This window comes from Atheta coriaria, unplaced genomic scaffold, assembly GCF_025399875.1.
Source record: "Atheta coriaria isolate IRGN ID8LTWV9N9 unplaced genomic scaffold, Caltech_Dcor_3.1 hic_scaffold_4_pilon, whole genome shotgun sequence".
NCBI lineage: Eukaryota > Metazoa > Arthropoda > Insecta > Coleoptera > Staphylinidae > Dalotia > Dalotia coriaria.
The window spans coordinates 2,437,997-2,464,424 of record NW_027045446.1 but is presented as its reverse complement, the minus strand read 5'-3'; the positions used below and the strand labels follow the sequence as shown (position 1 = coordinate 2,464,424).

The 26,428-nt window shown below is 36.7% G+C and overlaps 2 protein-coding genes across 6 annotated transcripts; one reads left to right on the top strand and one right to left on the bottom strand.

Moving 5' to 3' along the window:
* Nucleotides 1–614: 614 nt before the first annotated feature.
* Nucleotides 615–21,643, top strand: LOC135790252 (uncharacterized). 3 transcript variants are annotated; one of them, XM_065300370.1, is made up of 21 exons: nucleotides 616–928; nucleotides 3,715–3,866; nucleotides 3,936–4,216; nucleotides 5,691–5,936; nucleotides 8,503–9,504; nucleotides 11,464–11,684; nucleotides 11,741–12,002; nucleotides 12,111–12,181; nucleotides 12,341–12,425; nucleotides 12,515–12,553; nucleotides 12,709–12,991; nucleotides 13,050–13,161; nucleotides 13,242–13,274; nucleotides 13,456–13,527; nucleotides 13,635–13,711; nucleotides 13,757–13,929; nucleotides 14,255–18,076; nucleotides 18,203–18,289; nucleotides 19,529–19,710; nucleotides 20,061–20,839; nucleotides 20,901–21,643. In XM_065300370.1, exons 1-21 carry the CDS (start codon nucleotides 800–802, stop codon nucleotides 21,070–21,072), a joined length of 8,280 nt encoding a protein of 2,759 aa, XP_065156442.1. In that variant the 5' UTR covers nucleotides 616–799; the 3' UTR covers nucleotides 21,073–21,643. The 3 variants fall into 3 exon arrangements, with proteins under 3 accessions (XP_065156443.1, XP_065156442.1, XP_065156441.1); XM_065300369.1 differs by having other exon boundaries at nucleotides 617–928; nucleotides 12,111–12,247; XM_065300371.1 differs by lacking the exon at nucleotides 12,515–12,553 and having other exon boundaries at nucleotides 615–928.
* Nucleotides 21,603–26,367, bottom strand: LOC135790259 (alpha-actinin-4-like). Of its 3 annotated transcripts, none has more exons than XM_065300380.1 (3): nucleotides 26,196–26,367; nucleotides 22,997–23,199; nucleotides 21,603–22,934 (listed from the first exon to the last, which is right to left on the bottom strand). In XM_065300380.1, exons 2-3 carry the CDS (start codon nucleotides 23,180–23,182, stop codon nucleotides 22,446–22,448), a joined length of 675 nt encoding a protein of 224 aa, XP_065156452.1. In that variant the 5' UTR covers nucleotides 23,183–23,199; nucleotides 26,196–26,367; the 3' UTR covers nucleotides 21,603–22,445. The 3 variants fall into 3 exon arrangements, with proteins under 3 accessions (XP_065156452.1, XP_065156453.1, XP_065156454.1); XM_065300381.1 differs by lacking the exon at nucleotides 26,196–26,367 and adding an exon at nucleotides 23,299–23,737 and having other exon boundaries at nucleotides 22,997–23,240; XM_065300382.1 differs by lacking the exon at nucleotides 26,196–26,367 and adding an exon at nucleotides 23,299–23,737.
* Nucleotides 26,368–26,428: the final 61 nt, after the last annotated feature.

Here is a 26,428-nt window from a genome sequence, read left to right as displayed (position 1 = left end):
ATCAATGTTTGACTGGCGGTATAAGTAGGGAACATAGAATAATACATTGGTGACACGTAAAATTTTAAATATTTAATATTTAGCCACTCTTTGAGTTGTGGTATAAGTATCGAACATAGCATAATACGATATATCGATGAAATGTAAAATTATAAGTATTTACAATTTAATCAATGTTTGAGTTGCGGTTTATGTACTGAACATAGGATAATACATCGTTGACATGTAAAATTGTTCCGCTGTGTGATTATATTAGTTATTCCGTGTGTTGTCCACTCTTGGTCCGGTGTGAACGCGCAACAGGAAGTAACTGAACCGAAAACAACGCAAAATTAAAATAAATCAAATAGGAAACGAGTCATGTTGCAACGCATGAAAAATTCTATACATCCATATACTTAAAAAGGTGTAGCACTAACCAAACATTTAATATATAATTCAAAAAGTGCCAGAAAGAAAATTTAATGTCACTTGTACAGAATTAAAATATTACTCAGCAGATCAACGGTTTAATTTTTGTGTGAGTTAGAGAAGCGCTTGAATGATGCTCGCGTTCGGTGATCTATTTCCATCGATGATAATACACAGTGCACTCAGTATCGTTTGTGCTTGTACTTGTAGTGGAGTGGTTTTTTCGAGTGCGGTTTTGGCGGTGAATCAAAATTTCGCGCTCGCATGTGCGCAAAGTGCGATGTGTTATTGACGGATTCGGTTGTCCTGATTAGCGAATATAACAAACATCAAACATCAAACATGTTTAATCGGAGCTGAAATAAATACATTTGTGGTTTTGTGAATTATGGAAGTAATTATTGACGTTAAGGTTGATGATGTGGGTGAACGGATTGTTGCGTTAGAAGGAGGTCCACCGTGGGGATTCAGAATGCATGGGAATTGTGATAATGATAGAGAATTACAAATTTCACGTGTAAGTAAAATATTAAATTTTATCTTATAACGGTGATTTTTTATTTTTTGTCAAAATTTTTTGTTTTTGAATTTTTCAACGTCAAAGAATCTTAATACGGCAAATTGTACTTATTTGTTTTATGCGTTACCATTTGCAGTTAACTATTACGTACGTATACAGACAATTTCCCATCGCTTACACGACCAAAACCGTCATACGTTCGAGGAATGTCTTTGCCAATCAACAATTAATCATTTCTAACTGTTTACAGCCACAAATAGTTAAATAAAACGTAAAATTCACGTTTTTATTTAATTTATTTACAGAGGAATGCGTAATATATTACGTCAGGTTTTGTAATCTGCCTGAAGCTACGAAAAAACGTGTTAACGTGTTCGTCTTGCACGACTATTGATTTAAATCGCAATCGTGTTCGCACAAATTCTTCATGGGCGCGTAAATGCATCAAAACACAATACAAGTTTTGCATTTACATTTGTAAACGTTAAAAACGTTAAAATGTCGGTTAAACGTGCTAATGAAAAGTAATGACGACGTGTTAATGAATTAATTCTCCGCTGGACAAATAAAGAATAAATATTTCATACGCAGAGCGTCGATAATTGCTAAGATGGGTTGGGCGCTGAGTAAATACGCGAAACAGTCGTAATTTTTTGTATTTATCGTCTTCAAACGATATCTGAGTGTTCCTGTCACGGATTACTTAACTTGATTGGATTGCACAAACTGTGAACGTGCTAAATTCATTTAAATTACGAAAATTAAAAAATTTCAACCGAATATGCATTCATTAATTGCTTAGATTAAAAAAATTGTGTATAACGAAGTCAAACTGTAATTATGCAATAGTAAAACCAATTATTTCTCTTCATTGGATCCCATTGACATTCAGGCTGCAATTCACCAAACGAACAAAGAGACATTGATGCACAAATGCACAGAATACTTAATTAGTTTCGTTAAAGCATGAAGAAACGCAGCGAATCATTGAGGAATTAAATGATGCGTGCGTGATACTTGAAATTAAACTCTAAATGAAACTTTTATTAAATCAAGCGTATTTTTAACTAAAAACAAATTAATTTAATATAAAGATATTTATACCATATCCGCATATTGTATTATTTATTATTACATAAATATAAACATAAAATATTTGCATTCAGAGTGCGTTTCGGTGTCTGTGTGTGTTTGATTAGCATAAAACATTAAAGCCGTTCGATTCGCGCCGGCGTTTTAGATAAATATTTAACGAGAAAGTGTTTATATTAACCTGTTATGCATAAACCGACGAATTGCCAGCTCAGACTCCGACCACAGAACGCGAAATTCAAATGAAAATCTATCCGATTTATCTCCACGCGGTTGGATTTAACAATAATAGCTTGTTTTGTTGAGGAAGGACAGTGAATTCCGCAGTAACTTACCAATTGCAAGCACGTGCCATGGGCTATTATTAGCAGTGAACAAAAAACATGTTCTTACGGTTTCTGTATCGTTTGTTTAACAGGATTTCTTGCAAACTCATTATCAACAGTAAATGACGCAGAAATTTAATAATTTACGTCCTTGGTTATGTAAAACGGTTAAATATAAACAATTACTGTGTAATTCAATGATTAAACTATTAAAATGCATAAAAACATTAAAAATAAAACGAATAATTTGATTTTTCGCTTTTTTTGAGTTTTTTTCGTGAATTTAGCTCTTGTTCCATTTAAATGTCAGCCAGACGCCATTCTGGCGGTGTCGACAACGCTTTAATGCCTTTCGCTTTGTTTACAAAACATATAAACCTATCTTTCTAAGGCCAGTGGCGTAACCACACCATCAATACAACTGACTAGTGATGTTGGTTGCCTACGTTACGCACACATTCATGCGTATTAGGTTACAAAAAGTTTCCTGACACATAAAAGCCAAACATAGGTATTTATATTATGAATATTTGAGAGGAATACGTAATGAAGTTTCAAATATCGTTGTATGCCATCCGTGTTTTCACAATAAACACGTAGGCGATGCGTGAAAACGCCCTGCGTTTCATTTTATATGCTATTAACATTAACAGGTCGTTTTACACCGAAATACAGAGTGTGAACAGAATTATTTACTATTCTATAGGTGGACATGTGTGGGACACCTACTATAATGTATTGATTTGTTGCAAATCAGAAACGCAATAGAATTCAAGCCCTTCGAACACTCAAAACGATCACATTTCCTCGCATGATATTAAATGATATTAAATGATATCAAAGAACAACCTGAATATGTCGATGCACTTTGTTTTCATTTTAAACATGCACTGAAAACATTTTATTTTATTTTCTGTTTGAGTTTCTGAAGTTTCTGTTGATTGTGGTCTGGTGCGTGTAGAATGCAAATGCAGAATGTATCTGTTCGTTGGCTGTTCTGTTGTTGATTTGCGTCCGAGCTTTTGTTGCATTAACAAGTAGCGCGTGTCCAGCGTTTATTGCGTGCTGTTGACGGTCTCTTGGGAGCTTTCGCGCCGGCCAGTCGAAGGGGGCGGGTTGTTGAAGCACCATAATTCTGGATTCCGACCGCAATCGCGCTTCCAACTCCCCCGAGGGATGCACAAACGTTTTTGCCATTCGCAACATGGCTACAAATCTCGATTCACGAACATCGTTCACGAACAGTTCGGTCTGGTGTTCAAATTGAATCATGCTTAAATTTTGTACAAAAAAGCAAAAATTTAAAAGTAATTGTTTTATTTTTAGTTTAATGATTGTTTATTTAATTTTGTGATATTTTTGCAGGTCAATCCAGGGAGTAAAGCATCATTAAAAGGTGTACGCGAAGGTGACCTCATCACGTCGATCAATGGCCGCCCCACGAAGGAAATCACAAATTCCGAGGCGCACACCCTGCTGAAAAGCGCTGGGGATCGATTGGTATTAGGATTAAACGAGTAAGTTATTACAAAGTTAATATCTACAATTAAAACTAATTAAAACCACTAAATTTTAATTTTTTTAAGAGACTGCCAAAATTCTCCGAAACGAAGACAATACAAAACCATCCTGCATCATCATCGACAAGAAGTCGTACATGAAACATCAAAAACGTCAACATCTACCAGCCACACAACACTTTTCACCACAAATGATCCAAATTCATCCACTGGGAAACAAAATACATCAAATAACACTAATGGCGACCAAGTTAACATCGATGAAGATACACCAGATGGCGCTACAATACCTAAAACTAATGGCGTCGTAGAAATCAACGAGGTTTTCGAAAAGGAAGCGAAATCATGTAAGTTTTCACTCTCTGTATGTTTGTCTGGTGTGTGTTGCGCTTGGAGAAACAGAAGACACAACGATGCCATTGTTGTGAAGCACTTAAACGTTGACTCACGCCCTTAGCTATTAGCTCTGCCTCAAAGCAATAGAACATGTAACATGAAACAACGTCGGAGAAATACGTTTCAGTTGATTTCATTCTATTGAACAGCAAACAAACGAATTTATACTTTCTTCAGTGAAAAATGGATAAATTCATCTAGTAAAGGTTGAAATATAATGATTAAATTCAAGTGTGTGTCATTAAAACGCGGGAAACAAAAGATACAGACATTTTTAAAGAATTTACGACAAAGAAGACGAAGACGAAGTGAAGTATCATCTTCATCTTCATCTAGTTATTCCAATTATAATTTTAATACTAAAAATCATTATTTTAATAATTGGAGAGGATTAAAACCAGGTAAAATATTTTTTTATTATTTTTTATTGAAATTGATATTTATTATTTTAATTTGTTTATTATTGCTTGAAATTTAACGGACGATTAAATATATTTTGGGTACGGTTCATATCTGCGTCTCTAGCATAGATTAATCAATTAAATGTGATTACGTCAGGCGTGTTTAGCACAAAAACAAATATAGGTCAGGAGAACACACAACAAATTGAATTTTATTTATTTCGCTTTGCTTTCCGCCAGTTCCAATGCAATACTCATATAATTCAATTAACTAAAATTAATGGCTAAACAAATAAAAGGTACTGATATAAATTCAGTAGAATTTGCAGAATGAAAGGAGTGAACATTAATGGAACAAGGAGTGTTTTACCTTCGGTATATACAGAGTGTTTTAATCATTTTAACAAAAAATTTTAGAAAATAAAATTTTAAATGTTTTAAATGAAAACAAATAAAAATGAAGGTTTTTTTATATAATGACGTTTGAGGTTATGTAACACATTGTATAAACTATTCAGCAAAGCGCCGCACCCATCCTCTTTAAAGCTTTTATTCGATTCGCATTGTGTTGTGATATTTATTGCCTGCATGCGTTTGATTCGAGTACAAACTGCCATCAAGATATATTCCGATTCTGACATCGGTATTACCTGGTACCGGATGAGTCGATTTTGTCCACCTCATACACATGATACGTGTGCCTAAGTATTTAATTTGTTTACCGGCATTGAAAACACGCCACAGTTTTCAGTTCTGCTTCTATTATTCAGCGGTGTATGTGGACCAAATCGGATGGACGGTCACATGTGGTGATGCGCGCTGATCAAACACAATTAAAACGCCAACAATGGCCGCGGATAGAAAACGGAAATAATAGCCGATGGACGAGTCTTGGTAGGTGAGGTGCAGGGCATCGATTGAACATCAAAATCGAAATCGAATCCATCCGGCACCTCAGAGTGCGTCGTGCATGTCTACCTGTGTGCATCGCCAATCGAAAATTGCATTAAAAATTTAATTCCAGCGATTGAATCGACTCCAAACGTACGAAGAACAAATGGTTTAACATTTGCGAATAATACGAATCCATTTCGACAACCTGTGAGCCCTGGAGACTTGGATAAAGCATTGGAGAGTGAATACGAGAATTTTTTCGAGCAACAGGAGGTTGACGAGACGCCGTGCGTGTCAACTGCGACGCCGACGCCAACATCAGCAGCGACACCTACCTTAACACCCACTTCAAGTCACTATTCTTCCGACACAAGAGGTAATTGTCTTATTTGCTAGCCACACACTGCACAATATACACTCAGATGAGACTAATGCTACATTTCCGTTCGAATAACGCGCCCATCGTATTTATAACTATATTTAAACTTAACATACCGACTGAAGGACGCCGTTTAAATTTAAATTTACATTTAGCAATGTGTTCACAGTTATTCACAACTTGTTATTCATTGATGCACTTATTAAACATGTCGTGTTTTTTTTCCTCAAGGTTAGAAGATATCATATTTTCGTTTTTTTTGCTGGTTTAGTTGCGAAATGTAAAAAATTTTAAATGCGGCACTTGTATGTGTGCGTCTGATATGAATGGCTATTACGTTATTACGCGCGTGTTCCGCAATATTTGCTTGCCATGATCACGATCAGTTCGTGTGAGTTAGGTAATGTGGCGCGGTCGTTCCATTATTAGTTCCCGGCGACACACAGCGCTTTTTATTTTGTGAATCGCGAGATCATCCGAAAATCCGGCGGCGTCGCGACGGTCATTACTATAATATTAACCTTTCAGTGTGTGTGCTAACGAACGCGGTCATTATTTAGTCGCCAGTGAGAGAGTGAGAGAGAAAAAGTGCGAGAACAGATTTTTTTCCTGTTGCTGTAGCTGAATATACTTATCATTGTGTGGCACGTGTTTATGATTAGTATCTCGCAAACAATACACACTAATTGCTGGCGCTGAGTGAATTTTTTTTTGATAACGTTTGAAATACGCGTTTCCAGTTTTATTTTTAACTCGCTGTGCAAATGAACATGTCGTGTGTTGTGTTTTCTACATACCAGGAGTAGGAGAATTGGTGCACGTGCGTGAAGCGACCTATTTTCGCGAAAAGGAAGAGGAAGGACACGGGGATATGCCTCAACGAAAGAAAAACAGACATAGAAAGAATAAAAAGTCACATTCTGGGCAGCAACAAGTTGATAAGACTCCAAAACCAAGTAATAATGAAGCACTACCTCAGAAACAATCAATTGAACGAAAGAATTTTGAGAAAAGTCGTTTGCAACATGTAGAAATTGAAGAAATTGTTACTCCGAGCATATCCACATCAAATAGCAGTGATAATATTTCTGTATATAGAGTTGAGTCACCAAAATTGGGTGCAAAAGATAATTTCTGCATCTAACTCATCAAAGGGGTTAGTAAATTCTGAGAAAACTTCAATCCCCATAGCAAAAAGTAAAAGTTTAGATGATTTAGACTCGAATTCTGTAAATATCAAAATCACAGAATTAAAATCCGGAGATGAGTTGAGTGATGATGATGTTAAAGTCCTCGCTAGTAATGAAGCTTGCATATCCGAAGCGGAAAGTGATGTAGAATGGGAAGTAACTGAAGATTTAGACACAGAATCTCCAACTAAAGTTGGTTCTAAACTGAGTTCCCAAGAAGAAGATCAATTGAGGTATTTTATTGATAAATTAAACCTCCCTGGAGCATCAGGGGCTCGTGTGGATACAGATGAAGAAGATGTAGAATCTAGATCAAAAGCAGCACGTAGTTCTTCTGCAATAAGACAAAAACGTAATGAACGACGTCAACTAATGCAATATTTTACTCCTATTTATGATAATGCACGATACCTGGAAGCTATCTCCGAAGAAACTCTAGATCAGGATAAAATGATTCCGAAAAGTAAAACAAACAGTTCTGAGGAGATTATTAACGTTGTGCATGTAAATACAGGTGTTATAGAAAAAGGTAAAGCTGAAGTTGTCATTCTGGATTCATCTTCAGGTGATGATGAAGAATCGGAAACCTCAGAAGACTTAGAAATGAGTAATTCTGAGCAGAAAACACCTCCACCTACTCCAGATAGTTCTGAAAGCTCCAAACAATATGTAGAAGAGATTATTAAAGATATTGTGATTGAAGAAGAAGAAAAAGAGTCAACGAAACATGTGGAAACTTTCGAAATAACTGTAAAGAAAATATATGATCAAAATACCAATGATCAACTGAACCTGAACAAAACATAGACACAGAAATTGCTGTAGTTGAGCAAAGGATCCACCAAACTGAATTGAACATTGCCCATGACCAGGAACTCATTGATCAGTTACAGAATTCTTTGGAAAAAGACCAGAAAGAGATTCTAGAAGCGCAGGAAGAGATTGAACACATGAAATCATTCGAGAAGGAATTTAAGGAAGTTCTGAGTCAGAAACAAGTGTTTTCTCCAAAGCGGACTAGTAAAGAACGTTCTACGTCTAGGAGTAGTGAGTCTTCGAATTCTTCAATTGGAACAACGGTGGTATTGAATCCTTCGTTAAAAGATATGGCAGCTATCACTGCAGAAGCGGAAGAAGCAGCAAAACAGACTGCAAAACGGAAGTTGAAGAAGACTTGCAGAAAATTGAACCATTGAGTTTGAAAGAAAGTTGTTTAAAACTTTTGGTTGACCTTCCTTTCGGACAAGATGCCCTTGAAGAACTAGCAACGGTTTCTAACAGTTTGAAGGAGTTTACTGATAGTTTACTTGCTTCAAAATCTACAACCTCGATCTCTTCAATGAATAAAGTTCTGACTACGAATATTGTTACAGAAAGCAACTCCAAACAGGAAATAAACTCGAATGAAGTTATAGAAGACCAAAATGGCGTTAACATCATCTCGAATACATCAAAAGAAGAATTGAGAAAAACAACAAACGAATCAGAAACTATAAAAGAAGAAATGGTGATACAGAAAGTAGTAGACATCACCGGAAGTAAAAAATTATTAGATATAATCATAAAAGAAAAGCTGAACAATCCGGAAGTTTGCGTGGAGCCAACGAATTTGATGGATTTGACGAATTTGGAAGAACTTCGCCGATTGCATGAAGCACGACTCAATGCTAAAGATAAGTCCGAGTGGCTGCAATTGGTGCGTACGTCACCAGCGGTGCCAAAAAGACAACTTCCGCGCGAGTCGGAAAACTGGGTCAACGACGGCAAGAACTCCGCAAAGCCGCGTACGCCACCCAAACCGGCGCCACGACGCCGACGGTCGCTCCCGCCTGAATTACAAGTCAAACAAATGCAATATTTAATCGAGAAAGAGAAACAAATTCAAGCACAGTTTGACTATGTCGAATCTGAGAAACGCAAGTTATTGAACGAAATGTTAACACCACGTGCTTGTAATGTCAAGAAAACAAGACCAACATCATTACCACCACAGGAAGAGTTTCGACAGAGAATGTATGAAGAATATCGCCGACAACTTGCCGAACGCGAAGAGCGTAAGTCCCAGAAAGTTATCAAGATATCACTCAATGAAAACGAAGAAGTTTTGTCGCCGGCTATCAAAATGGCGGACTTTAATGATATTCAGAAAGAGTTTATGGATATTGTTAATGAACGCAGGCAACAAAATGGAAATCATGCTAATCACAAGGATAGTCGTGAGTCAAGTGCAGAGAAGTCAGATAATGATACAGTGTTAGTTTTGGACGGGGTTGAGTTACGTGCGAAGAAAGTACCAAAACATTTACAAGAGTTTCTAAGCAATACAGGAGAACAAAATGGACATAGTGAAGAGTATGATTCTGGTGATGGTGACGGTGAGTGCTCGGTGTGAATTCTCAGCGGCTGTTTTCGCATTTTAAAATCTCTCGCTTTCAATATCATCGCTTTGTTTTTCATGTTGGTTTTTTTAGTGCGAGCGTGTGTCGTAAGTTGCCTACAGTCACGAGTGAAATTTTTCAAATTATTTTCAATTCTCAATGGCCGCATGGCTAAAAATACTCTTTAACACGATTAATTTTCGACACAGAGGAAAACAACAAACTTTATTCTCATACTCGTAACTTGGAGATGATGAAGTTTGAGGATATAAGCAGGAATAAAACCGAACGTCGTGTTCGACGTATAACACGCTGCTTGGCAAGGAATCGTCAATCGATGGGCCGTTTTGAAGGATTTCAGGATTTATTGCACGAGATTGACGAATGCTTAACATTGGCTCGAGGGTTTTTGTTTGCTAAGGGTGGAGGTATACAATTAAAACTTGTAACGCTCATAATAGCTTACGTTTCTAACCTTAAAATATGCTTGCGCACAATTTGAGTGTTTTTAGCACAGGAAACGCGTCGGCGTGGATGAATTATGCACGGTGATTGAGTAATATTCAGGCCATCGGTAACATACTGTTGTTCACCGCAATAACAAACACACATTGAAAATATTATCAGCTACGTGCACGACCTTGACTTAATCATTAATCCACAAAAAAAATCCGATTGTTATTTTTTGTGTCATTGCATACGTTGTGTTGAAATGCGTGTAAAAAAGTTTTCTACTTGTTGAAAACAGTGTTTTGGTCGGCTGTGGGTGCCGTTGAGATTCGTTACAATTTCTAAATTTGTATACGCGGCGTTTCGCTTTAATTTAGCTCTCATTTGCCGTCTTTTCCGCTCGGTTCCGAATGCATATGTTGGTGTAGCGTCGCGACGCGCACGGTGTGATATTTTTACATTTACCACATGTTAACATACAGAGTGTGGCAGAAAACAATCAAAATCATTAAAAATACAACAAAACTAAAGAAATTAAGTAAAAATTTTGTTTTTATTCATAAAAAAAATTCAAAAAAAATTAGTTTTATGAATATTTGAAGGAAATTTTCATTTTTGAGGTTTATATTTATTGTTGCCTGTTTTCGATGGCAGTTTGCAGGTTGCGGCCGTGGAAAACCTCAGTGCATGCCGTGCCGGCGGCCGCGACGTTTGATTTTCCACATTTTCATTTCAATTCGGCGGCGAAAATAGCGCGCGCGCGCTCCACAAACAAATCTCATCCGAATGCATTAATTCATTGTTTATCAATTAAATGAATCGTGTCGTGATTGTTTCCTGATTGTGCTTCGATATGATTACACCAGCGCCGACGTTTAAAGCCACCGCTCCAAATCAAGGTTAAAATCACACGTTTGCCCTTTTGTTTTAGTGATAACAGTCTGATAACACTTTTATTTCTACACGAAACGTATTGTTTAAAGTCTAAATTTAGTCTGGTTGTGATGTTTTAATGTGCGATGCCTGGCGTATGTAAGCAAAACGCTAATTGCAAAAATTCTAAATTTAAATGCTTTTATACGCCGCCGTCGATGGTAATCTCGCCTGCTGCAAACGTTTTCATCATCACATCGACAAATGCATTACGAGTACTGTAAACGCAAACATTAGTATTTGTATTCGTATTAATGTGTGTTTTTTTGTAACACTCAGTATATCAGGTGTCGGTTTCAATTTTCAACATTTTACTTTTTCATGAACATAAATGTCTTGATAATACTTGTGTTACCTGTTGTACCACTGCCAATTTTGAAAATTATGACAATTAACATAACCTATTCTAACCTCAAAATCATATATTGTACATATCGCATGCACACACATGAAAATTATTAAATTTTTATCCATTTTGTATGCATGTGCATACTAAAAATTATTCATAACATTTTTTCGTGATTTTATTGTTTAATTTATTGTAAAATTTAAAAATAATTTGATTTTTTGCAGGTATCTGGAGTCCCGGCCAGAAATCGTCCTTTGATCGGACAGAATTACAACGAGAGTCAACTCAACTTACATCGCAAGAATCTTTACGTAGTGACGATAACGTTGCGCCCATTTGGACACCGAAAAGTGCTGGTTCTTCGCCAACGCCAGAGCGTAAAGAATTTCGTCCGGTTAGCTTCGAATCGCCTGTTCTGCAGCGTAAAAATCGCACAAAATCAGATGTAAATGTGTTTTATTTTATTTATAATATAATTATTATGATTTTGATTAATTTTAGGGTTCTGCTAATGCTGAACCACCATGGAACAAAGATATAAATAGCAGTGTAGACGAGAAGAAACTTCCGACTAGCCAATCAGCGCCCGGACCTGGTTTCGGCGCTGATTTCAGCCCACGACTTCCGAAAGCGCAGAATCCCACCATTACCCTACTGCAGAAAGCTCGCGAAGGGCAAATACCGCCGAAGAGTGCGGTTTACATCGAACAGGATCGCGCACGGAGGAAAAACGAATCGCCTTATAACTCACAAAACGATTTAAGTAAGTATATCGTTATATATGCAGCCAAATACACAATATTTGTATTATATAGTATTACCGACTATTTAGGCAACCAATTATACATTTAATATTAAATTTTCATTGCAGTATATAACTTACGAACCGAATCTATAAGTGATTCGGATAGCGAACGTCCGAAACGTGTTGTGCATCATCAGGTGAGACAACCCTACGAAGGTATAGGCCCTACGACAACTCATGGCATGCCCGTCGGTTTGAGATCCGTAAATATCATTTGTATTGTTTAATTGTTAACATAATCATGCAAAACATCGTAAAATTAATTTTATGATTTTTTAATTTTTTTATTAATTTAGGAAATCCGAGATGCTAATATGACACATTGGTACAAACGGATGTACGAAACGATACACAAACATCGCCCAAGCAAATACGACGACGGTAAATATTAATTCTTCTCAATAATAACGTAAAATTTCATTACAAGACAATGAAACGTTTGAGTTTTTCTTTTTTCTATATTTTTACAGAAGAATACGTGACGATTCGTTACAAACAACGAAATCGAGGTAAATAAATCACATTAATCAATAATTAATCAATATAATTTGTATTCATATTAAATTCTAAGAAGAAATCAGTGAAATATGTGTTTATTATCGCATGTTACGATGAACTCGACCTCTGTTATGCGTTGGTGATAACATGCGATGAAATATTCCAGCTCGACAACCTTTCGCGACCGGGTACCTCTCAGAACCGGAAGCTGGTGCGTACGACAGCGACGTAGCCCTCTCCGACGACAAGTACGCCACCCTAGATCGTCGGCGTACCAATCCCTACGGTGGGAGCTCGTCAAACGTCGCTTTTCAAACCGATCCAACTGTTTATAATCGCTACGCGTCTTATTCTACAACAACTCTGCCGAATTCAGTCAACAAACCAAAAACTGCTCTCAAACCAACGTCTTCTCTACGAAAACGTGAGGAAGACACAACAACTATAAGGTAATTATTAATATTTTGTTTATTATAGATGATTAAATTTTTATTTGTTAATTTTAAGATATAAACCGCAAGTTCAACAGACGCAAAGTGCTCTTCAATTGAATAAACCCGGAAAGATTGAGAATTACACACCTGGGAAGTCGTCAATCAGTGAAAGTGAAGCTAAAAAGGTAGATTTTTGTGTTTTTATGAATGTTATCGCTAGTTTTTATTTTGGAGCTGTTTTATTACATTTAGAATTTTGTTGTAGTGGTGGGACGAAGTCATGGACATATTCGATGGGGTAAATCATAAAATTTGAACATTTTTCTGTTGGTTTTGTTTGAGCTAAGCGTTGTTTTCTCTAACATATCATTATATTGAAGTGCAAATGTGTGTCTAATGTGTCTAACTTGGTTGTGGTTTTTGTGTTTTGATTTTTGTGCGCTCGTCGATTGGCACTGCTTGTAATATACTCGTAAAAGTGGCTGGACGATCATTCGGCTATAACGTGTCCATCGCGTATGAATCCATATCATATTGCTCGTCAGAATGCTGTAAGGATGATAATTTTGTGTTCCACTTTAAAAAAAATCAAGAAAATCATTTTTGCACAAAAAATTTTTCGAGAAAAATTTTTTTAACATGGAAACTAATATTTTAGATGGAGAAACAACAATTACAACAACAACAGCAGAGACAGAAGGTACCCTTAGTACAACCAAAAGGATATTTAAGCCAGTAAGTCTATTTTTCCAAAAAATTTTTTCCAAAACTTTGTTTTAGAGCTTTGAAAGAATCTGGATATGAAAGTGATTCTACCCTGGTCTTCCGTCGTCGTGATGAAACCGCCCAGCAGTTGAACCCTCATGAACAACGTGAGGTTTACAAAATAATCCAAAAAGGCGGAGATGTCCCCCTGCACGGCCTACGAAAAGTTGTCCCAGACAGACCTAAAGGTAAGCTATAATTGCTGCAATCGCTTAGATTTAGACTTAGATTATTTTAATCTCGAAACATAACAATTTGTTGGTGCGGCTTTTGGTGGTGGTCCATAATCTTGAGTAATTTAGTAATCTTTAGTGTTTACTGTGTGTAAATTGAATTCAATGTGTGACTAACATGTTTACGCATGGCCAAAAGTAAAACAACATACGTAGGTCATAAAAAACAACACAAACAACACCGTACAACGTTTCTTCTTCAACATGTTTTTGCAGAATTCGCACAAGCACAACTATCAAAACCCTCAGCATTCTTTTGATAGATTATTTGATTTTCTAGAGGATACACACACGGAATACATGCCTATACGCAGTAGAAGTTCAAGCAAAGATAAAGAAAGGGAGCAGATTGTTTGTTTTCCGGTTTTGACTACGTTTGATAATGATACTTTTGCTGCGTATAAGAGAACAGCTCCTTCAAGTCTGTACAAAAGAGATTCTACTAAACCTGTTCTGGATGACAGTAAAAAACGGGTTTCTGTTAAACCAAAACCTCCAAGTCCACCAAGACGTAAATCATCAAGGAATAATTCTACTTTGCGGATGATACACACTGTAAAAACTCCGAAATCTACTAAATCCAACTCTCCAGCTTCTTCATCTGGTACCAATCGTCATGAAACTTGTTTTTCGCCAATTCCGAAACCTCCGAGCAGTGTTAAAAGTTTACGGGAAAAGATAACAACTAAATTGTCACCTGTACAAGTGAAAACTGAAGAAAAAATGAAGAAACGTGTTCCCCTGGTTAATAAATGTTACTGCACTCGGAGTAGACCTTGCTCCAAGTGTAGGGATAAAGATACCAAAGATAAGTCACCTGTAGAAGTGAAAAAAGCTGTGATGAAGCAAATAAGTGCTATGAATGGCAGTAACAGTGCTACGATTTTGGCGAAAATCAATGGATCACGTAAAACACCTTCAAAATTACCCAATAAAATAGGTGGATCCATTGCAGGATCAAGGAGTACCCTGAAAAGTACCTCGATGGATTCACTTAAGTCAATTAAACAGATAAAATCGCCAAAATCAAAATCAACCTCCAAAAGTGTTTTAAAAGAAGATTTGAGTAAGAAAGTATTGAAAAAGACCAAATCCAAGAAGGAGTTGTTGAATACCCAAGTGAAATCATCTGGTAAACCTGTAAAAGCACCCTCAAAAGAGGTTATGGTAGAAAAAGTTGCCTACGTTCCCAAGGCAACTGAACTTATCAAACAACAACCTGAAGGTTTCTTCCAACAGTTATTTTTTGGTCCCAATTATCCCCTGAAACAACCATCGGAGATTATTCCTTTTGTTTCTTCAGTTGTAACACGGAGAATCTGTGATCCTACTTTGGGAGCTCTAAAAAGATACTTAAGTCATACTAAACCAGTGAGTGAATCACGTTTCAAGTATTTGGATATGGTACGTTCCAGATCCAGTAGTCCCAAGTCCATTCAATACAATGACACTACCCATGAAAGAAGTATAAGCCTACCACCAAAGTTGATCTTCACCCAGACAAGTCGTCCCGTCACACCAACATTTGAACGTAAAAGATTATCAGTCTACAAACCACCAGAATCTCCAAGAATTGAAAAGTTGATTTTTTCACAAACGTCAAGACCTGTTTCTCCTGTGGTGGTAAGAAGAGCAACTACACCTAGTTCCATTGATGGTTCTTGGATATCTTCAAGGTGTCCCAGCCCAAGTGAGACTCTGTACTTTTCTGAAACATCCAGACCCGTATCACCTGTAATATTACAAAGGGTACCACCACGTCCCCCAAGACCCATTTCACCAGTATACAACCCCCCGGAATCTCCCAAGGTTATAAGGTCACCTTCTTATAGGAGAATCAAACAGAAACGATCAAGACCTCATAGTACCGAGATAATGACCAACAGATCTGAAAGATTTAAGGAGTTAAATAAATTCTATCAGGATCTGGAACGTGTGGGACAACTGGAACGCACTTCATCTTCAAGTGATCTACGTCCCAGGCGTAAATTCGAAGAGGAGATCATTGATTACGATCGCTGGCAGGAGGTACGTCAACGTGAGCGTGCTGAACGTGAACTTACATCCCTCTACAGACAACTGAAACAAACTCAAGAGGAGCATGATTTTTTATTTAGAACCAAACCTTTGTGCAAATGGCGGCGTAATTTGGATCGCGGATTGCGGATCAAAGAACGCTCTGTGGAGAATCTCCGTGAGGAATTCGAGAAAATCCGCAAGGATCAAATTGAAAACGAGCGGAAGTTGAAAGAGGAACTTAATATTAAACGAGGTGTGTACAAGTCTCTATGGAGAGGTAACTCTGTGGTGAATCTAGCACATACCTTGAATGATTCTCAAAGGTCCCAGTCTGAATCCCGAGCTTCTGTTCGTGAGAGAATCTCGGAGAATGAGAAATTATTGACGCATGGTATTGGTAGTCGTATCTGGAGCAGTTTGTCAATGGAACAAGTGAATATTTTGAAAAATCAACTCACGGAAATTTATGGGAGTGATAATCGTTTTTCGAAGACTAAAACACCAAGTCTAAGTCTACCTAGGAAGAACACCATTGAAGTAGCACTTGATAAAAACAAACCTCCAAGGGAGTTAAGAGTGAGGAGGAATTCAGATACCATACCATCAAAAGAACACAAACCTATTGAAAAGAGCAAAAGTGCTACTTTGGTTGGTAAGGTTATGAGTGAGGAGGAAAAGATGAGGATATCACAATCGTTATCAAAGGAGATATTAAATATCCACTTTCGGAATACCAGGGATAACGTAATCAAAGCAAAGGAGACTTTGGGAGCTGTTGCTGCTGCAAATGCACAGTTATCCGAAACTTCTTCACCAAGGACCTGTTATTCCCTAGAAATGTCTGAAGATGAAAAAAGGTCGGATTATCTTCTAGTTCTTACCAAAAATGATTCCAAAACATACAAGGATTCAATCAATGACACTTTAGAGGTGTGGGCTAAACCCAAACCAGTTGAACCTCAGATAAAAACGGATTGTCTCACTTTGAAACACCAAAAATCTGAAACAGAAAGCACCAGCACCGACGGATCAACAAAAACAGTCATTTTTAATGACCCAGGTGCAAAGAAAGATAAAATCAAAGAAAAGGTGACTTATTTTGAGAATAAAGACAAAGAAGAATACACACCTACAATTTACAAACCCTCTGATGAACCTGCTGATGACTTAGGAGACACTTTACTGTTCAGATCAAATTTACCAAGGTCCCAGTCCAATCAGGACTTACGGGAACTTTTCGGAGAGTCCCAGTTGAACCGGATGGCAACAGAACCTTTATCCGCTAGCCGGAAGTCAAAATACACTCGTCCACGTTCCCCGGTTCTTCGCAGTTTGTTCCACAGAGCTAAAAGTTTGTCCCCACATCGTAATGCAATCAAAGTAACAGATTTGAAGAAAAAATTTGAAGGTTACTACAATCAAAGGTATGCCCTACCTCCAAGACGTTGTGCAAGTGATCCCCAATTGAGTAAACTCTTCCATGATGGTGAGAAAGTGAATGAATTACGTTCCAAGTTTGAATATCCGAAGATATCCGGTAGGGGGCGCAGCAGGGTCCGGAAATCCGGTCTGATAAGTTCCGCTTGTTTGAGGGCTGAAGATCGTTACATGCCTCATATTAATATCATCAGTAAGATAGCAACACTTTATCCAAAGACCCACCGGAAGGAAACTTCAAGGAGTTCGGAGAATTTAGCGAAGATTTTGGGTATACCAGTTGGAGAAGTGCATAAACTCCGGGAACGTTTTGATGCCGCAGATAAACAGATGTCCATTCTGGGTCACATGTTCACCTCATCGCCGAATATCAACGAATTACGTGATGTGGCCCAGTATTTAACCGGAAGTTGGTACGCACATAAACATCCCAAAGCTGAAGAAGGTGATGTGGTACCTAGAGTATTAATAAGACCGAAATCAGCGAGTCCACCACGACACAAGAGTAAACTGGCGTCCATTTTGAAACTCCCAGTACGTCGACGCACACCGACACAAAATGGCCGAAGGAATATCCAAGATGTACTCACCCCGTTCAGATCATGGTGGACGCCATCATCAGCGAAGCATAGTGTGCATTTTAAAGGTTTGAAGAAATTACAGAGCAAACACAACTAACGCTTAGCTAAAGAGCAGTTTAGATAATATAGTGTAGAGTTAACCTAGAAATATGTATAGAAACGAATAGCAACGAATGTTATTTATATGATAGAACCCGAGGGGCCACCACCACCGCCACCTAGCGTCGAACATGATCCGGAAACTCAAGAAAATAATACCAATGTGGACCTGAATGCAGGTAACAGGAGAATATAACAAAATAACAGACAAAATACTAAAAAACATTTTTTGCGATTTTTTGACGAATAATTCGGTAATATTTCGATAAGATAATATCCTATCTTATCAGATGATTATTACGGGTATGAATGTTTATATAATTGAATTTAGTTTTGATTGTTCAACATATTGAGCGGAAGTGAGTCAAAATGGTGTCAAGTGATGAAAAACGAAGAAATCGTTACAGTTCGTACCATGAACCGGTGAATCGTGACAATAACTCTAATAATCATACTAACCTGGATAATGATAGGCTGAATAATCGAAAATCGTGGTTATTGAACGGAAACAATTTACAATTTTATGTGCCACGTCCATATCGTACGTATTCACACATTAAAATCATGTAAAAATGGGAGAAAAATTAATTTCCGCAATTCTGTTGAAATCAAAAGTTTAAACGTTTTAATAACCTGTCCGCAGGAGAGATATTTAAAGTAAAAGTGCACGAGTGAAAGTTGCACAGCCTCCAGAAATGATTTGAAATTTTAATGCACGATTGATTCCTCTCTTGCGGCGAAAGAGAAATTTCGGTTCGTGGCCGAACCGACCAAGCGGAAATGATGCTTTATTTCGTCTCTGCATAATTTTAATCTTAATAATAAAACAACCAAGGCCAGAAAACAATGAAGTAATTAATTAAGTTAACTGTGCTTAAGTTAAGTCTAAGATGCGTGTTTCGAAAACAAACTGTTTCTTGAGGTCACCGCAGAATACCGCAATTCTGCAAGACTTGGAACGGTTTGTTTGTTTATTTTTTATTTATTTATTGACAAGTGTTACTCGTACAAGTCACAGTCAGAGTATGTGGAGTTATGTGAAAGTCACTTTAATGTCTACGCAGCGCCTTTGTAAGTCACAGTTTTGTTCGGTTTTGTGCTCTCCTCCTCTTCTGTGCTTCTTGCACATGTGCGCACACCGCAATTTCTCATTCAACAACAACGACCACAACGCTGACGACGTTTGTACATAGTAAAAGTAGAAGTTGTAACAGTTTTCTCTGAGCATCGTCACTGTTCGGTCGTAGACAATACAAAAATTAATTTATTTTCAAAGAAAAATAATTTACAATGAGTTTGGTGTTGAGTAACATCTTGACTAACATTCGTAAGTTGTTTATTGTATAAATTATGAGAATAATGTTAATTATTCGGTGTGAATTTTTAATATTTTTAAAATTTGTGGTGGATTTTTATAGAGTCACCGCGTAAGTACGTCGAGAATGAGGTAACCATCCATTACCGGACACCGGTGCGACAGGAAGTAAAGGAAGAAGTGGATGAGCATGTGCTCGCTCGACAGCAGGCGGATGCCATGCGGAAGATCTACGAGAAGGACAGACAGCGGAAACATCAGCAGGTTAGCAGTTATTCGGATAATGTAAGTCAACGAGTGGATTTGTCTTGGTTTTGAGTTGGAAGAAGTTTCGTTTGCCATTTTCTTCAACAAAAAAAATTTTAATTTAATAACTAATAACTAACTTTACAAGCAAAAAAAAAGAGAAATTTGTAATTATTCTCGCTGACAAATGGAAACCACAGCGCCATGAAGAGTAGACATGTTTGTGACACGATTTGATTTGATGTTTTCTCTTCGCAGCGTTTCTAAATTTCATTAAAATGGCAACGTTTGGCTTCCACTAAACATAAACATCAAATAACAAATTTACTTTTGACTTATCCTACTACTTAACTTCATAAAACAAAAGTTTTAATATATTTTTCCCAAAGGAATTGCTTGATAGAAGAAGCAGACGTCATACAGACAATTTCACACCCTCGCAGAAATCACCGATTCCCCTGAATCGCTACGATGATTTCATCGAGGAAATGTCATCCCGAATGAAGTCACGTCCACGTTCACCGGAACCCCGCCTTGTTGCACGTGCAGTGTACAACTTCGTGGGTCAATCCGCACGTGAGCTAACCTTTAAAAAAGGCGATGTTATCTTTGTCCGTCGACAAATCGACAAAAACTGGTACGAAGGTGAGCTGAACGCCATGATTGGTTTATTCCCATCCAACTACGTCGAGATTGTACCTTATGAAGGTATTAAAACAACCACTCGACGTGCTAATGAAGGACAAGCACGTGCCAAGTACAATTTCATAGCACAAAGTCATCTGGAGTTGTCTCTGGCGAAAGGAGAACTCGTAGTGGTGACACGCCGTGTTGATGACAACTGGTACGAAGGCCGTATTGGTGGACGCAAAGGGATCTTCCCAATGAGTTATGTAGAGATGTTGGTTGATCCACAAGAAGCTCCCAGCCTACCATCAAGCAAACCTGTTGCTAGTCCAGCAGCGCATTCAATGCTCCTCAATGGAAGCTCAGGTGGTAAGGAGTCAATGGGTACACATAACTATGTACCAACATTTCCTACACAAGATCTTGGTATGAGCTACCGGGCGAAACCAGTGCAGATCACCGATGCAGGCACCTATGGCTCCCTGAAGAAAAACCCAGTTGAACAGGCGCTGCATATTGACATTCAGAATGATCCTGTACCGTAAGTAGAATATTTCTTGCTATTTATTATGAATTATCTACTGATGAGGTTATGTTTGTAGATACAAAGCATTATACAAGTATCGTCCACAAAACGAAGACGAATTGGAGCTGTTGGAAGGAGATGTGGTACAGGTGTTGGAGAAATGTGACGATGGATGGTTCGTTGGTACCAGTGAACGAACTGGTGCATTCGGCACCTTCCCGGGAAACTACGTGGAGAAGATTAACTAAAACTGCAACCAATATTAATTGTAGATGTATTCACGGTTTGAGAATCTAGTCATCGGCCAAATACTGTTAGAGTTATTTATTCGAGGTGGCAGGACAGGAGATTTGAATTTTAACACGAATTGTTCTTCCATATACACAAGCATGACCTTGAGCAACGGTTGCGAAATATTAACAGACTCTCACCTCTGGTGCCTTTGATGTAATGTCGTAATTAATCAAGAATAACAAGTTATACTCGAACAAATCACGATGGTATTTTGCGTTCTCGTTTTTCTTTCGGTTTCATCATGTAAACATGTAAAGTAGAAGATATTAATTAATTAATATATATATATATATAAATTGCATATTGTTGACATCAGTTCATTAGAAATTAATGTTAGTCGATTGTAAGAGATTCAGATGCGTTTGTTTTTAGTGATTGTTATATTTTTGCGTAGATATTATTTATTCAACTAACGCCATCACAGCGAATCGTGTATTTTGCTCGCGATTCGTGCACACTGTTTTGTTAAATAATTCTATTCTAGTGCATTCAAAGCAATTTATTAAAATAAAAACTAAACTAATACGGGATGTTTATTTTTTCGCTGAAATTTCCAGTGGTACCATTTTGATCTTTTTCACTTTCTGCATCACTATGACCTTCTCCTGTTTGTTGACTTTCAACTTCATCAATCGTGGTTCAATCATCCTGACGTAATTCGCTGGTGCAAAACCTTCAGTTCCGTCTGCCTTACGTACACACCACCAATCCGCGTTGTTCTTACTAGTTAAAAACATCACCTCTCCTTTGACAATCGAAAAATCATCTTTACTATACGGAAACAAAGCTTGTACCTGTGGAATCTCCCTTTCTGTAAGCACCAGACGATTTTCCAGCTTCTCAACTGGTTCCTCTTCGTATACTTCAACCGGAACCATTTTGGTTTCATAACTTGCCTCTTCCACAGGTTTATCAACAGCTGTTTCAGGAGTCTGATTCAAATTGGACACCCCGGGTGCGTCTTGTCCTTGTCCTTTACTTCTAGACTTTATACTGTTTAATATAATGTGTAAATCATTAATTTGATCCAGAAGAGCCTGGCATTTGGGTTTGTCTGTATTATAAGCTTCATTTTGTTTTAAAGATGTATCGTCTTGTAAACGCGTTGTTGTTGTTTTATCAGTAGCAATATGTTCTTCAATCTGCGTTGGATGCTGATTCCGCTCTGCTTTCTCGTTCTTCATGCGAGCGAATGTATGGTAATAGGATGCCACATAGGTGATGATACTTTTTTCATCTGGTCGACTCGTATCGATATCTGCAGAATCCAGCAGTCGTGGAATGCCGAGCTCGTTGTTGGCCACGTCGAACGCATGATTCAGATTGTCTATGTGCGAGTTTGGTGCCAGTTTTTATAGTCAAAGAGTTCCGGCCGATGGGCATGGATGAGCGCATTGAAACCCAAACCACTTCGCCACGAACCAGAAAAGTCGTTGATGTTGACGCCGGAATACCCGTGCGTCTTTCGTTGCACCCACAGCAGTAACGCATCTTTGGCAGATTTCTTCTCGGAGCTTTCGCTCTCCTCATCCACGTCGATTTCGATCTCTTGGATTTGAAACCGCAGAATAATCGTCCATATTAAACCCAACACCAGAGTGGGAATACCATCAACGATATCCTCGGCTCCTATACTCTCCAGTCGCACTTTGGTATGCAGAAACGCTAAGCTTTTGTTCACATTTTCGAGTTTATGTAGGCGCAAGCTTCCCTTATTTGGTTTGGGCAGTTTCTCGCCGGTGATTATCTCGAGAAGTTTATGCAATTTTTTACCGTCGGCGAGGTCCTCGAAGAGGTCCACCACCTCCATGCGAGCCTGTGAATTTTTCAAATAATAAACAAACAACCTATTCATGCATATTCAAAGACTTCACCAACCTTTTGCAGAATTGAATTGATCCATTTCGTGAATGTTTTCTTTTGTATATGCAAGCGTTCCTCTTGCAGGACTTTAATTCGTCCCGCTTCGTACTTTTGCACGTCGTGTCGCTGCGTCATAATGTTCAATATCAATGTAGAATTGTCACGACTGTAACTCGTCATAATCGAAATCCAGATAAGCATTTGTCAATCGTTGATATCTATAATCCGAATGTTATCACTTTATTTTCAATTTGCCGACCTTCAACGAGCATTCTCAAGTATGAAATAATAAAAACATTTATTTAAACATTTGTCACCTCACAAATCACGCTCGATTTTTATTTCATCTGTGCATTATCATAAACTACACAAAACTAACATCATCTGTTTCGGGTAAGTTTACCACGCGTCATACTCAAACAGATATAAATCAGCTGTTGCTAAACTGTTGCTATTTGCAGGCGGTATGCAACAATGCATAAATAATTGAGCACGTCTTGTATCAATATTGGTATATGTATTCTTGGCGTGCAAAAATGATGCTCGAATGAATGTTATTAACGTTATTTACGCTGGTTTTAGCTTTTCACCTTGCGCAATATTAATTCAACGATTGCAGCCTTGATTTCTTTTCGTTTATTTAGATGTGTGCATTTTTTCAGCCACGCACAGTTGGTGAAAATGTTTTTCCGACGCGTGATGTGCTCCCAAGTTGTATTGAACAATGTTAAAAACTTGAGAAACTTTCGAAATTTAAGAGTGACAAACGTCGGATTCGCTCAGTTTAGAGGTAATGTTATTTATTATCATTTAAATAAACTGAAAATGAACCTTGGTTTGATGTTAAAAATATTGAAATTGTTAGAATTTAAATTAAATGTTTGCATAACGAAAATTAGTACGTTGGATTTTTTTAGATAAAAATTATTTTATTATAAAACGTAAATGCGTTAATTAAATTTTTATAAATCAAGAAGATAGTTTATTAAATTCTACGTTTAATAAAGAAAACCGCATTTTGTTATCTTTAAAACTATAAAAGTTATGATCATTTTTGTAGTGAAAATAGATACTACTCATTTTTATTTGGTCGAATTGTCAATATACTTTTTACAAAAATGTTTATATCTTTAAAACGACAAAAGATTAAGACAAGCCGTTTGCGGTCTATTAATTACCACATATGAGACTATCAATTTCATCTGTGATAATGTCATTAATATATTTACTTTGCCCTGAAATAATTATTTTTGGACCCAAAAATTATTTTGTCATCTTTTCACAAAAAATACATTTTATTAAGGTACACTAATTTGTTAATTAAGCTTTTATGTTTGTAGAAGATAGTTTAATAAATTCTATATTAATTACTGAAAACCGCATTTTGTTATCTTTAAAACTATAAAAGTTATGACGAATTTGGTTGTAAAAATCAATACATCGCCCAAAATAATGTAAAATAAAGTTAAAAACTCAAAAAATTTAAGACTGACAAACGATATATTCACACTATTTAAAGAAAACATTAATTGTATTTAAATAAACCAAAAAGAAACTTTGATTTGTCGTTAAAAATATTGAAATGATTGAATTGAAAACTCTTGACGTCACATCACAGTCATGGTCAATGTTGCAATCAAAAGTTATACATTTACATCATCCAATCATCAAATATTTACATCATTATTACCATATCCTTGTATTGATGTAGTAAATATTTTTAATTTCGCCGCCAGCGAGGAAAAGCTCGCGCCGCGAATGCGCTCGAAAGGTATAAAGATAAAAGATAAGCGCAAGTAATTTAATAAAAGTCGAAGTCAGCAGATCGCGTCACGTTATTTTTGAAAGCTGCAAGAAATTATCGCGCATTTCTTATAATTGTTATTTTGATGGCAATTATCTGCTATCGTATAGGTTATCGGCGTTCTCGCGACTTTTTTTTTGCGTTTTAGTGCTGCGCGAACATTTGACGATGTGTTTTGTAACGATGCGATAAGAGATAACCCTGTGTATTGTCAGCGTGGCTGAGGAACACAACAATAAAAAAGCAATATGTGTGTCAACTCACGCAACGTAGTTGGTTATTGTCAGGGGGTCAAACCTTAAATTTATCTCGGTAATATTCTCGTCACATTCGCATTTTTTTTTTTGTTGTTCGAATCGTCATTATGACGATTAAACGAATAATATATTCGGGGTTTCACACACTCATCACGCTCAATCTTCTCGTGGTGAGACAAATAAGTACTTTATAATGCTTCCATTCATTCGGTTATCGTGAATTCTCGAGAGTTTTTCGTCTAAGAGTTAAACTTCAGTGAACTGCGGAATAAATTCGTTCGAATTGTCAATAGACTTTTTACAAAAATGCGTATATCTTTAAAATGACAAGAGATAATGACATGATGTTTTCCGCATGGTAATTAACACATCTTAGACTACCAATTTCATCAACGATAACATCATTAACCTAATTATTTTGTCAATAGTAATTAATTTTGCAAAAAAAATTATTACATCATTTTTTTACAAAAAATCAGTTTAATGACATAAATACATTTGTTAATTAAATTTTTATTAATTGAAAAGATAGTGTATTAAATTCTACGTTTACTACTGAAAACTGCATTTTGTTATCTTTAAAACTATAAAAGTTATAATGATTTTTTGTTTCGAAAATATATACTACACATTTTTATAGTCAAACTGTCAAAAAACTTTTTATAAAAATCTTTATATCTTCTAAACGACAAAAGATAATGACATGCTGTTTTCGGCATGTTAATTACAACATCTTAAACTGTCAATTTAATTAGTGATAATAATATTAATATATTTACTTTGACCAAAATAATCATTTTTCAGCAAAAAAAAATGTTTTTAATTTTTTCACATAAAATTCATTTTATTATAAGTCACAAATGTTTTAATTAAATTTTTATTATTGAAAAAGATAGTTTATAAGATTCTACGTGCAACCATGAAAACCGCATTTTGTTATCTTTAAAAGTACAAAAGTTATGACGATTTTTGTAGTGAAAATAGACACCACACATTTTTAACTCATGAATGAACTATAAATGATGAAAAAAGTGAGTAACACGAGATGACGGCTCAATTAATCAATCTCTTTGCGACTTCTGCAGTGTCCAACAAAGCGCACGTGTCTGCTTCAACCCATTAAACTTGAGCCGTATTAAAAATATCAACTTACCAGTGAATTAAATCAGATTACTTATTGCAAACAATGCACATGTAGACAAATAAACTTTTCTTCTATAACCAGCACACGTAATAACTACTTAATATTACTAATACATTTATTATTACATTATCAATCGATGTTGATTGGTTTTAAAAATCATTAATGACGTTTTTCCGCGTCAAATTTCCAAGTCATCTTCGAACTGATCGAAGTTATTATTGATGCGTTTAATAATTGCTTGA